Below are 14,502 nucleotides of genomic sequence, written 5' to 3'. Positions count from 1 at the left end.
TCAGTGCTGCTGCGTTCTGATCCCTGCCATCTGTCTATCTCTGCGTAGTTATTCTGGGCTTGCTTAGAAACTGACAGTCAAATTACAGGCTCCATAACCCATGGCTGTCCGCAATCTAGGAGTACAGAGATCCTTTCCCAGGTGCTCCTCCTCCTTCAGCAAATGTTTGGTTTTGACAGAAGTTTTGTCAGTTCAGAGCACATTAGATTCACAGCCACTCTGGTGTTCAGAGAGTCTTCTGGATATGTGTGAGGCAGCCTAATGTAGTGCTAATTGCATGGGTTTTGGAGTTGCAGATCTAGGTTTGAATCCTGGCTCTCTAACTTAACTGCTTTGTGACCTTGGGAAGCCACTCAGCCATTTGGAGCTTAAGTTTCCTCATCTGGTAAACCGAAGTAACACTATTGGTCTTGTGAGCATTGACTAGAACAATATGCATGGAATACTTAGTTTATAGCCCAACATACTGAGATATTAATAAATAGTAGCTCCTGCCATTTTGTTTTTCATAGTACTTTTGTTAATCTGTCCGAGTTATAGGTATTGGGATATGTACCCAAGTCCTTTGGAGTCCATTTTTAATGTCTTCTGTTTGCCTTTTAAGGATTTTACTTGTGATTCTCTTAGAAGATATTGCTGAGCATATGTTTCTTGAGTTTGTACCTGGCCCTGTGCTAAGTACATAGAGATTAAAAAAAAAAAAAGACACGGTCTGTCCTGAGCAGGATATCGTTTACTCCCAATAGGCAAAATAAATAATTTATGTGTTTGTGTCTTAGAATAAATGAGGTTTGTCCTCAACCTCTTTAAAATTGAAGTATCCCAAGGCTCAGGCCTTCTCCATCTACACTTCCTCCCTTAGTGATCTTATCCAGTGTCATTGCTTTAAATACTTCATACTGAAAATTCTCAAATCTCCAGCCAAAACCTCTGCCCTGAACTTCAGACGTATATATCTAATTGTCTGCAGGACATTTCCACTTTGCTATCTAATAAAGCTTCTCAAACTTATGTCAAAGATCTTATCCCCTCAAGTTTGCACCTGCCTCAGTATTCCTCTTCTCAGGTAATGAATGGCAACTCCATTCTTCCATTAATCAGTCCAGAACCTTCACCATATGCTTGTTTCCTTTTTCTCTTATAACCCACGTTCAGTCCAACGACAAATATGTTAGCTCAACATTCAAAATACATATCCAGAGTATAACCAGTTCAGACATCCTCCATGGCTATCACCATGGCCTATACACCAGGATTCCTTGAATTATTGCAGGAGCCTCCCAATTTGTTTGTTTGATTCCTTTCTTGCTATTCTACAGTCTAAAGACCGCAGCCTGAGTGATGCTTTAAAAAGGTAAGTCAGATCATGTCACTTCTGCTCAAAGTCCAGTGGTTTCCCACCCACCTACAGCCCAGCACAAGCTGATTGCTCTGTAGCTCTAGGACTGCCATCTGCTGCTTTCTCCTCTCATTAAAGTACAGTTACACTGGCTTCCATGTTATTCTTTAAACCTGTCATCTTACTGCTGTTAGCCTGGGATGGGTTTTTTTTTCTCAGATATTTTCATGATTCATTCCTTTGTCATCTCCAGGATTGTGCTTAAATGTCACCTCAGTGAGGCCTACCACCCTATTCAGGATTGCACCTTTCCTGGCGTTCCCTACCAATTTCTCTTGGTGGTTATTCTCTATAGCTCTTACCACCATCTAACATACTATAAATTTCACCTATTGTTTATTGTCTGTGTCCTCCCACTAGATTGTAAGCTCCATGAGGGCAGGAATTTTACTGTTTTGTACTCAGTGCCTAGAATAATGCCTGACACACCGTAGATCCTTGATATTATTTGTTAAAGGAATGGAATTGATGAATTCTGGGAGCACAGAAGGAAGGCACCTAATCTTGCCAGGGTTTTCCAGGGAAGGCTTCCTGAAGGAGATGATCCTTAAGCCAAGCCTTTAAGGATGAGCAAGTCTTAATCAGGTGGGCAAAGAGTGAAAATCTATCCAAATAAAGGAACTACATAAGCAAATAACATCAAGGCACCAAAAGACATGGAACTGCCAGTATTTTCATTGCAAAAGTGTCAGGTTCAAGACTCAGAAGGTGATACCATGAAACACTGAAAAATCATGAACGCAAGTAGGTTCAGGCGTGCCTATGACATTTCCTTTTGGAAAATATGAGTTTGGAATGTTGGTGGAATGTCATGAGATTTCCGAAGGGAGAAGGAAGTGGGAAGAGCAACAGTGGGGTTAGTACAGAAGGTGGGTGAGCACCAACAGTCAGGTTCTGGCAAAGGAAGAGGAGGAGTGCATTCAGGAGACAATGTCAAAGACCACCAGGAGAGAGAGAGCTGCCTCAGACCCTACAGGACAGAGGTGAATAGCATGTGCAACCAGCAGTACAACATGAGAAGGAGAGAGGTGTGTGAAGATATGTAAAATGTACACTGGTGTTGGCAACAAGAAGGGCATTGAAAAGAGCAATTTCTTTGGAATGAGAATAGTTTTCACATAGTTTGTAAAGTGTTTCCCACAATTCTTATGCTACCAATGAAAAACAAGAAAATGCTTTTTCTAGCAGTGTCCTCTGTCAGCTTCAGATGGTGAAGCTGTGAAGCTGACACGCCAGCATGAGCCCCACCCCCTACCTCTGCTCAAGTCCATGAGATTATGCCTAGGAAAGCAGAAATTTCTTCCCATATTTACCTTCTAGGGACTCTCCATGTAGCACTTCAGTCATTTAATCCATTCATTCATTAAGTATTAAATGTCTGAGTTAGGTTCCGAGGATTCAAAGGTAGTTTAAAACATCATCTGCTGTCTAGAGGGGAAAACCAAGAGTTAAGAAATACTTAAAAGTCAATGAAGTAAGCAGACAAGATGCATACAAAGAGCTGGGAGCAACCAAGCTCTAACCGACTTCTATAGAGGTTTTTGTAATTGTCAGCAGTTTCTTGAGGAACAAGTACCATTTTCCCTCTGGCTTCTATTTAGGGCTGGGGGAAATACCTCATTAATTGTCTCAATGCTGGTTCGCACAGGGGTTCCAGAATAATTCACTGTAGGAGTAATTTCCAATGTTAGGACTGGGGCATCGGCTCTGTGAGTCTGGGACTAAAGCCAGCTCCAGAGCTGAATACAGTGCTACCCAGTGGCAGAACTGCCCCGGTCTGTGGGCTAGCAATGTCCACTTACAACCTGGGCTACTTCCAGAGGCCCCAGGAGAGGTTAAAATGGATTTTGTGAATGTTATGGAGCTGCTAGTGAGATTTTAATGGGAGGAGTCCTTCCATTTATTCACATATTTTAGTGCCTAGTACCTGCCAGGATCCCTGGTCCAGTAGTGGTTAAGAGCTACGGCTGCTAACCAAACAGCTGGCTGCTAACCAAAATGTCAGCAGTTCTAATCCACCAGCCACTCCTTGGAAACCCTATAAGGCAGTTCTACTCTGTTCTATAGGGTCACTGTGAGTCAGAAGTGACTCGACGGCAATGGTTTTTGTTTTATTGTTTCGGTTAGTACCTGCCAGGCACTAAATTAGGCATTGAGAATAAAGTAGTGAACAAGACTAGGTTCTTGCCCTCTGGACTTACTTTCTGTAGGAAAGATATAAAACACAAGTTAGCAGACTCAGTAAAAAGTTATAAATTGTAATATTAGGTTGAGTTGTGTGAAATTGAAATTCAACCACCTTTGGCTTATAAAAATCAGCAATTTCATATCAACTTAATACTATGAAAGAAACAAGGCACAAAGTTGGGGAAAAATACAGGGATGATAATTGGGGATACAAAGGTCAGAAAAAGTCTCTGTGAGGTAAGGCAACATATAAGTTGCCACCTAAAGGAAGAGAAGGCCAGCTTCCTTTATGTCCTCTCCCTTTGATTTGGATTGAGATGGTAAATGCAAATACCAAAGGGATCGTATGAGTGCACTGGGCCTGGCAGGGACTGTATATAACCGACCAGGAAGCTCATGCCTGACTGAATAGGGCACCAGCACCTCAGCTGCAGTAGGCCCAGTGTTGCCATCTCATCTGATAAGCCATAAAATGCATTTTTAAAAGCAGTCACAAAATATTGCTGTAGATACTAAATTTGTTAAAATTTTTATGTGAAATCTCCCAAATATTTCATGTCAGATATTTAAATTTTTTTACAAAATGCTTTGCAGCCAAACAAAATATGTCTGTTTGCTAGAAATGGCTCACTGACTACCAATTTACAATCTTTGCTTTAAAGCATTCCAGGCAGATGGAACAGCATATGCAAAGGCCTGTGGCAAAGGGTTTGACCTGTTCAAGAAACAGAAAGGAGGGCGATATGTCCAGAACTGCATGAACCCAGAGGAGAGTGGTGTGTGAGATGAAGTTGGTAAGGATTGCTAGATCGCAAGGGGTGGTCCAAGGCATGGTAAGAAGCCTGGATGGTCTAGTCCAAATGTCACTGAGAAGTCTGACCCTGGAGGACAAAAAGATTGGTGCCAGAATTAAGTTAGAAAAAGATAAACTCACTCAGAAGAGTAGGTAGGTGGTGGTGATGTTGGGTCCCACTGAGTTGATTCCAACTCATAGTGACACTATGTGTCAGAGCAGAACTACCCCATAGGATTTCCTTGGCTGTCATCTTTACAAACGTCGGTTGCCAGGTCTTTCTCCTACAGAGCTGCTGGGTGGGTTTGAACTGCCAACCTTTCGTTTAGCAGCTGAGCGCTTAACTGTTGCAGTGGTTGAAATTTAGTTTGCACTGCACTCAAAGAACCGTGTACCCTGGTGCTACAGAGGGCTGCATCTACCTCGAGGAAGAGGCACCTTTTCCTAATCCACACAAAGATGTCTAGGGCTGCAAGTGTCCTTGTAGGGAGGTGTATTGTTCCATTTCACAGTTGAGAAAACATGCTCAGTAATCTGCTCAAAGGCAACCATATTGGTGAAATCTGCATTTGAATTTTGGCTTTCTTTGAATTGGAACCTCATATCCTTACAACTACACACCACTGTCTTTCCAGTTTAAAGCCAGTGAGACATGTTTGCATGACAGTGCTCTTTGGAGGATTTTCTTGTCTGCATAACTCAAAATGAAAGCTTCCATGAACTTAGAGGCCAAAGAAGAATGCTTTAAATATTAAATTTAAGTTGAATACAGAGTGGCAGTGATCTGGAGATCAAACCTCATCAAATTGAAGACCAGGCTCATTCAACTTTTTTGTGTGAGCTAGTAACTCCACCACCACCCATCAAACACCAGCAGGATCACCGATGGTGGACAGGTTTCAGCAGAGCTTGCAGACTAAGACAGACAGGAAGAAAGACCTGACAATCTACTTTCAAAAATTAGCCAATGGAAACTGTATAGATCACAACAGAATATTGTCTGATACAGTGCTGGACGATGAGTCCCTAGGTTAAGCGCTATATAATAGCTGCAATAATGGACTCAAACATACCAATGGTCGTGAAGATGGCGCAGGATGAGACAACATTTTGTACTGTTATACATAAAGTCAGAGCCCTGGTGGCACAGTGGTTAAGAGCTTGGCTGCTAACCAAAAGGTCTGCAGTTCAAATCCACCAGCCTCTCCTTGGAAACCCTATGGGGCAGTTCTTCTACTCTTCCTACAGGATTGCTACAAGTCGGAATCGACTCAACAGCAACGAGTTTGGTTTGGTTTTTATACATAAGGTCACAGCGTGAGTCAGAGCTGACTGTACGGCAACTAACAACAAGAAGAGTAACTCCAACCTGTCAGAGTGTAGTGCTTCCGTTTTCCAGGTGAATGTAGCTTGAAGGTCGAAAGTGTGAAATACATGATTTACTGTTGTGAGGGTGAGAACAAGTCCTTTTCTTTCTATGAATTTGAAGCCCTTGAAGTCAGAAGAAGAGTCTGGGCTCAAGAGATCTTAGAAATTAGGGGGAAAATGAAATTGGAGAAATGAAGGTGAATGTGGATGGAAAACAGGCTTTTTCGGGCCATGGAGTAGGTATTAAAATACTTCAGGAACTCAGTGGTCTCAACTATACTCAGTCTGGCAAAAAAAATCAAGAGGTTGAGGATCAGAGAACGTTCTTGCTTGGTGAATTTCAGCCTGAACAGGAAAGAGAGTCAAGGAGGAGGGCGGCCACAGTGAGAGGTCGGAGAATGAAGTTCACAGCAGCCTTCAAGACAGTCTTGTCATTTGTTAACCACTGAGTAAATGTCTGTGGAGGAGAATGATAAATTAGTTTTCAAAACTGAAAGTACTAGAGTATTTTATTAAAATTCACCAGTTGGCTCTTTGTTACTTATTAAAATATTTGAAGAGAGACAGAGAGTAGCATAATTAATAACATTTTCCAGATAGTCTACATGGGTCATTTCTTTTGTAGAAAAAAAAATGGATCTGATTTAACTTTCCTTATGATTCTTTAAACTATTGGATTTTTGACTGCCGGATTAAAATGAAAATGGCCTTTTTTTAAGAGTAGAAAATCACTATAATTGCCTACACTTTGCTTTTGGGTTAGTAGATTCTAATTATCAAATTAAGGTAGGGGTTAGCAAATTTTTTCTATAAAGGTCCAGATATTAAATATTTAAGGCTTCAAGGGCCAAATTGTCTGTCACAACTATTCCGCTTTTGTAGCCCAAAACAGCCACAGTCAACATATAAACTCAAGAGTGTGGTTGTGTTCCAGTAAAACTTTATTTATGGACACTGAACTCTGAATTTCATCTAATTTGCATGTGTCATGATAAATTATCCTTCTTCCCATTAAAAATGTAAAAACTGTTCTTAGATCACAGACTGTACAAAAATAGGTGGCAAGCTGTTTTTGGTCCCCAGGCCCTAGTTTGCTGACCCCTGAATTAAAGGATTTTTTTTTTTTAAAGTCACATTCTTCCAAGGGCCAGTAGTAGGCGCTCTCAGATGTCTAGAATTTTGATGTGACTATAGAAAGAGTCTTCTTCATTTATTGTAGTGAAGCAGTTTCCTTAAACATTTGAAAAACTTTGAGCAGTGTTTCTCCAACTAGCCTGGATCAGGATCACCTGGAGGTGGGCTCCTGAAAACACAGATTGCTAGGCCCCCTCCCAGCATTTGTTAGGTCTGTGTGGGGCAAGAATTTGCATTTCTGACAGGTGAGGCTGCTGCTGTTCTGAGTCCACACGTTGAGAACCACAGGTTACGAGAGATGTGCTGCTCAGCACTGTGACAACAACACAGTGTCTTCTTTTACTCAGCATCCTTAGAGTAATTGTTGACTTTTCTACAGCTATGGTTTTCTTGACATCTTTGAAATTCTAATGGTTCAAAGAACAAAGATAATCAAAACCAAATTTATACCTTCCCTGTCCATTGTAGCATTTTTGCCCTATCACATTCTGGCTATTTTAAACAGTTGAAAACTAGAGGTTGTTTTGCAACAATGTTTGAGGAGAAAATATGCCTAGGAGAAATTTAAATAAACGAACATACTCTCTCTCTCTCTAAATATATACATTATATACATGTATATACTAGACATATAAAATAAGGAGCCCTGGTGGCACAGTGGTTAAAGTGCTTGGCTGCTAACCAAAACGTCGGCAGTTCCAACCCACCAGCTGCTTGGCGGGAGAAAGATGCGGCAGTCTGCTCCCTTAAAGATTTACAGCCTTGGAAACCCTATGGGGGCATTTCTACTTTGTCTTATAGGGTCGCCATGAGTCGGAATCATCTCAATGGCAAAGGGTTTGGGCAGTTCTACTTTGTCCTATAGAGTTACTATGAGTCAGAATCAACTCAATGGCAAAAGGTTTGATTTTTTTGGTTATACGTACAGAATAGATACCCATGTATCAGTTTAAAAAATAGTGCATTGCCAGTAACTTTGGCCTTCCAGATTCCACATTATCCTTTTCTTTGACTTTACTATCTGTGTATGTATCCTTAAGCAATATATTAAGCAATGTAATGTTTAGCTTTGCATGCACATGAACTTTATACAAATGGCTTCATCACACATGCACACACACACATCCATTTTGATGAATACAGCTGGTTCATTTATTTTCACTGCTGTGAGTATATCCATTTCATGAACGCTCTGTCATTTATTGACACATTCCCCTGTTGAAGGATGATGTTTGGATTGTTTCCAATATTTTTAAATTTACAAACAATACAGCCTTAAATATTCTTGTACATGTCTCCCAGTAAATATGATCAGTGATATCTCTCGTGCAGAGACCTGGGGTGGGGGTGGGGGGACATTTTTGAGTTACAGGGCATGAACATCTTCAGCTTTACTATGTAACCATCAAATTGTTTTCCAAAGGAATCAAGCCAATAATTTCCCGTCAGCAGGTAGAAGATTCCTGTTACTCCACATCTTCACCACTCTTGAGCTCACCAGACTTCTAAGCTTCTGCCAATGTGATAGGTTTAAAATGACATCTTATTGTGCATCTAATTTGCATTTTCTTGATTATGAATGTGGTTGAGAATTTTTTTTGTATTTATGGGCCTTTTATGCCTCCCTTTCTTTGAAATGATGGTTTTATTTTTTGCCTGTGTCCTTTGACATTTAAATGTTTTACAGATGTCTTCTTCCAGTTCCCATGTTTATGATTTTTGATAGAGAAAAGTTTTAAATTTTATTATAGATTAACTTATAAATCTATTCCCTTATGATTTGTGGGTTTGTTTTGTATCTTGCTTAAGAAATTCTTTCTTCCCTTGTTTCTGTTGTGAAGTCTTTTGGGCTTTCTCCATAGATGATCATCTTCTGCAAATTATGACAGTTTTGTTTTTCATCCCAAACCATAGAACTTTTTCTTCCTTTTCCTATCTTATTTAGTTGACTTGGCTGGAACTTTCATTACAGCGTTTAACCTAAGTGGTGATAAAGAACATTCTTGTCTCATTTCTGATTTAAGAAGAACGCTTCTAACATTTTGTCACTGAATGTTTGCTGTACGTTTTTGGTACATGTTCTTTTTCATGTTAAAAGTATATGTATATAGAGACAGAGTTTAAAATTTATCAAATGCATTTTCTGTATATGTTGAAATAATCGTGTGTGTGCTTTTTAAAAAATTGGTTAATACATTGAATTAGATAAACCAATTTTCTAATGTTAAACCAAATTTTCGTTCCTGGGATAACTTGATATGATGTATGTCCTGACCTATGGCATGGCACCCCACAAATCCTGAGCCACCTGTATTGTGAATACCCCGCTGGTATGTACAAGGTCTTTCCCTTGCCTCCCCTGCAGTTGTTGCTCTTGGCTTCAAAGTGTTCTAATCTCATAGCACCACCTGGTGACAAATTTTGGAAATTTCTGACTTCCTATCTTCTTTCTTCCCTCTTAGAGAAATGTAAATCCATGTGGTTTCCTCTGTTATCACTGTCAACTCCTTGTTTAAATGTTTTCTTCCTTATACTTTACATTTATCCATTTTATTCCCCCATCATCTTTTCTCTTGCTCTTCCAAATTTTCCCAGCATGCTAATGAAAATCATTCTCTTTTCCTTCCTTTTCTCTTTCTCCCTTTGTTCCTTTACAAGTATAAGTCTACCTCAATCATAGTTAAGCATGATGAGAGTAGAGCTGGTGACTAAGGAAAACTACAGCTACTACTACTGTGCAATGAAATTTGATACGATAAAGTGCCATCTCTTCTAACCTTCAAAGTCCTTGAACAAGAATACTTAAAATTCCCTTAAAAATGTTCTTAAATTTCAAGCACCACTTAATCATCTTCTAGTTCATTCTGCCCAGTTTAATGTCAAGCTCAAGTATTAATGAAAAATTAAAAAACAGTTCATTTATTGCTAGATTTGTCAAATTTGAGGTTTCTACTATATTTTACTGCAAAGGCTCCATTTTTCATTATGGGTTAAACTGCCTGGAAACTGAACCACCATCCATAACATGGTTTCCATGGGAAACAGCCCACTACAGATGCTCTTTTGGTGCATAACCTGTTTATACACTAGTGACTGTCAGTGACTGCATTTTAATGGCTTAACTGACTAGAAAATGCTGTAGGCAGGATTCCCTTCAGTCAGGGAACTGACATAGATAAGCTTGACCATCTCAGCAGTTGTTTTGTTGAGTTAATCCTGACTTTGTTTTTGATATCTCTAAGGACTACCTCAAGGAGCCCTGGTGGCACAGTGGTTAAGCAGCTTGGCTGCTAACCAAAAGGTCAGCGGTTCGAACCCACCAGCCACTCTTGGGAGAAAGATTTGGCAGTCTGCTTCCATAAGGGACTACAGCCTTGGAAACTCTATGAGGTGGTTCTAGTCTGAATCAGCTCAAAGACAATGCCTTGGAAACCCTATGGGGAGGTTCTAGTCTGAATCAGCTTAAAGGCAATGGGGGCTAAGGGCTACCTCTGAGAATGACAGGTGAGTCAGCTGAAGAAGACAGATCAGAGAAAGGAGGGCTAATACTGATCTCTTTAAACACTGTAATGCCAACATGGTTGCAGGAGAGGTGGTTTTCATTATTTGTTCGTTTGTCTTAACCCAACCCAGTCCTTTAATAGGCGGGTACCGTATATTGCTAAGTTGCTTGTTCAAAGTTAGAAACTATTTATTTCAAGTAGGCACTACAAAGTATTTTGAGTCCATAAATCTGGCTGATGCCTGAAAGAAATTTAACAGAGCCTAGATTAATCAAGGAGCCCTGGTGGCGCAGTGGTTAAGAGCTCGACTGCCAACCGAAAGGTCAGCAATTGGAATCTACCAGCTGCTCCTTGGAAACCCTATGAGGCAGTTCTACTCTGTCCTATAGCGTCACTATGAGTTGAAATCTACTCGATGGCAATGGGTTTAGTTTGGTTTTGTGATTAATCAAGAGAGAATTTCAAATTAAACGTGTATCTGGTCTTCTGCTTATTCTGACACTCACAAAGCTCTGATGCTTTGGCTTTGAGACCCATTATTCTTGTGAAATGGATTAGTTTGTGCAGAGTTGCTGCAAATATTTCAATTCTAGTGTTTATTTAAAAGGGAGATGTAAAGTTATTCTTATTTCCATATTCTAATAATGAAGTTTTAAAGGTGAATTGTGAATTAAAAAAAATTAGAGGTTAAAGATTAAGAAGGAGATTAGTTTGGCAGTTTGGTCACCCAACAGTCCCTACCTATTATTCCATGACGACAAAGGTGTTCCTGGCACTCTGAACAGCTAGGCAGGCAGCCTACCCCCTCCCATTCGGCTTCCTCCTGTATTCTTTTGCTAAATGCTTTCTAACCTCTTGATGTCTCTTTTGAAAGGTGGGGACCCAAACTGTATGCATTGTTCCAGATGCGCTCTTGCCAAAGCAGTATAAAGCAAATGTAACAGTTAGGAAGAAGGCTCCCTCCCTCGCTGCTAGGTAAGTACAACTGGCAGCCGTGGCCAGGGCCAGTTCACCTTTGCATTAGACCTGCCACCTTCCGCTGCCAGGATGCTGCTGAGACCACATCAAGCCTGAAATTCAGTTCATTCACAGCCCAGGACCCTTAAGCCAGTCTAGTGGATTGTGAGGCAAAAGAGCTGACTGAGAGCAGCCCCGACCATTGCACCCTCCAATCCCACCCCCTCCAGGTTCTGTCTCAATAGCTTGCATCTCTTAGGCTCTTCACCAACCAAGAACATCTTCCACCAGTTTAATAATTTTGAGGTCAGTTAGTGTTTATTAAAATAAGATCCTACTGTTCATCTGGATGAGCTGATTGGACCTGCCACTTTAGAATGTTCTCTTACCTTGGTGAAAGAACTCTGTTGATGGGGAGTAAGAATCAAAGTATTTCAGTACAAGCCCTTTTCTTGTTTCAAAATTCAGATGTACTTAACAGTGAAATGCCCTGCATACGTATTAAGTAGAATAATTCCAGAATTGGTTCATAGGTCAGGTTAACGTAGTAGTATGCATCGGCATCAATTTGGTAAGATTTAAACATCACTGAGCAACATGATTCACCATGAGAACGTGTTGTTTGTAACTTCTTTAATTTCTTTGAGAGAGGCAGTTTGACCCATCCTGTTTCTAAATAAAAGTTTCTGGGCAGCGCTAACGTTTAACTTTGGACCACTAGCCAAAAGGTTGTCAGTTCAAACACACCCAGCGGCACCTGGGAAGACAGGCCTGGAGATCTGCTTCCAAAAGGTCACAGCCTTGCATACCCTATAGAGCAGTTCCACTCTGCACACTTGGGGTCGCCATGAGTCAGAATCAACTTGATGGCAACTAACAACATTTCTAAATAAAACCACAGCAATGTAGTTTATCTTGTAGATCTTAAATGTACATTTGAGTTCCCCCAACTTGCTGATTAAGGCTCCCAAAGTTCTGTAAACATAACTCTAGCTGTATGTGAAAACGTTTGAGATAATACTTTAAGATGTGTAATAAATGTCCATTTTAGATTTTTTCCTGTGACATCAAAAAGTGGTCATGTGTGTTTACTTCAGGTGGAGAATATTTAGAGACAATTTCCTTGGTTGGCCTTGAATTTTGGATGGCTCTGAAGCAAGTTCAAGCTCAGGCAAGACTCTGATATTCCCTGCCACCACCAAGACACATTCTTTGTTTCCAAATCCAAATGGAGCGCCTGTGACACATCCATCAGCATTTGAAAGGGTGCAGCTGATTGTGAATTCGTAGACTCCAGCTAGTCTGATTCTTGGCATTTGAGTGAAAATCCTTGGTTAAAACATGTTCTTAACGTTCCATATATTGTCACAAACAATATTTTTCTTAGCTCTTCATGTTTAAATAATTTCTTCCAATGTAGGAATCCATATATGTAATTCTTTCTATTTTGTTTGCTAATTGGTGAGATTTCCCAAATTAGAATTTGCCTGATGTTTTACAATGGTTCATCGATTTTCATTTGCTTTTTAAGATGACTCCTTGGAGGCAATTTGACTCTGTGCTATTGTTGTCAGAAGTAGGAAAAAGAAAGTTTCTGCATGACTCACCAGAAAAGTAAAGAACAAATGACAGAAAAAGATGTTGAATTATCCAGAGATGAATTTATTAAGGGATCAAGGGAGTTGGCAATCGCCACGTCCTTCTTCTTGAAATGCCACTTGTTTGGCAGCCTTGGAAGAACTGCAGGGGCCTGCATAACTGACTATAATGTTGTCGACTTAAGAGAAAGGGCAGGGATTTCTGAGTGGGTTTGCAGTCCTTCTCCCACTGTCCTTAGGGATTCTTCATCAGCGCCCTCATCTTGTCTTTCTTTTGGGGAGGAGGGGCCTAGGGGGTTATTAAAAAAACAAAACAAAACCAGTTGCTGTCGAGCTGACTCTAACTCATGGTGACCCCACATGTGTCAGAGTAGAACTGTGCTCCATAGGGGTTTCAATGGCTGATTTTTCAGAAGTAGATCACCAGCCCTTCCGAGGCACCTCTGGGTAGACTCGAACCTCCAACCTTTCAGGTAGCAGCTGAGCACGTTAACAGTTTGTACCGTGCAGGGAGTCCTATGGGATTATGGTGGTGAGGAATTAGAGATTGCCAGGACAAAATAAAGCCGATCAGTTTTGTCGGGATAGAACTTGGGCCTCAGGTGCCAGTCTGTATCCAAATTACTCGACAGCCACAAAGGCCTCTGGCGCAAGACTGTGTGTTCATATCCACAGGCTTCTTGCTCTTAATCTTGCAGACCTTGTCCTTTTTCTGAGGCTCTAGCCTGATCTTAGCTTAGGAGGCTGTGTTAGCCCTGATCCGAAGTCCTCTTTTCCACCCCCCACTCCCCACCCCCTGATCCTTGGGCTGGGGAAGTGGCCTGAGCAGATTATGGAGCTGCTATAAATAAGGCAAACTCATTCCTTGGGCACACCAGCCCCATGGGCTGCTCAACTCCTTATTTCTCTTGCGATTCACGTCACAAAGGTTTATATGACTGTGTCATGATACCATGATCTTATGTCTAAACCATAATTCTGGATCTGAACATCGTAAGGTTTGCTATGTTAAATTCCTTTGAGGCCAAAAGTAATTCTAGCTGGGCTGAGGTCACAGTGTTGAGTTTGTGGACCCACTTTTTTTTTGTACAATCTAGCTATCACTGCTTTTCCTCAGCAGCAGTCCATTCCCCTTCTTAATTCAGAAATAAACTCAACCACAACTAAATATTAATCTATGAAATGGTGAAAGGTATTCATGGTCACGCCTTTTCCAACCCCATTATGGTAATATTTAAGTTAGTTTTCTTCTTTCTTGCCTAACTTTCCTGTTCACTTTCTATGTCTTCATGCAGGCCCCTGGCATCTGACATATGGCGAGCTTCAGGATAAGGACAGACCAACACATCCCTGAAGTTCTGATTGTGTCTTTCCTCCAAAGTCACCGTCTCAGCTGTAACTGGATGGACGTGTATTCCCTTAACCAGGGTTCTTGCTGATGGTTCCCTCCACATCTCCGTTGACCATTGGTTTTCCCTTTCTTGCTATTCTGTCTCTCTCCAAACACCCCTCGATTGCCTTTCATAGGGACAGACCTTTAGGAAGATGGGTCAGGGCTTGGAA

The 14,502-nt window shown here is 40.8% G+C and overlaps 1 protein-coding gene across 1 annotated transcript in view; it reads left to right on the top strand.

The window, feature by feature from the left end:
- RDX (radixin) overlaps positions 1 to 11,340 on the top strand; it is an 85,528-nt gene extending 74,188 nt beyond the window's left edge. The window contains exon 15 of the mRNA XM_004382482.2: positions 11,259 to 11,340. Coding sequence (XP_004382539.1) covers positions 11,259 to 11,325 — 67 coding nt within the window. The 3' untranslated portion in view covers positions 11,326 to 11,340. The remainder of the gene's footprint in view (positions 1 to 11,258) is intronic.
- Positions 11,341 to 14,502: the final 3,162 nt, after the last annotated feature.

The sequence above is a fragment of the Trichechus manatus genome, unplaced genomic scaffold (genome assembly GCF_000243295.1).
Source record: "Trichechus manatus latirostris isolate Lorelei unplaced genomic scaffold, TriManLat1.0 scaffold00094, whole genome shotgun sequence".
Lineage (NCBI taxonomy): Eukaryota > Metazoa > Chordata > Mammalia > Sirenia > Trichechidae > Trichechus > Trichechus manatus.
Note: the sequence above shows the minus strand (reverse complement) of the source record. Positions and strands in the feature narration are given on the sequence as shown.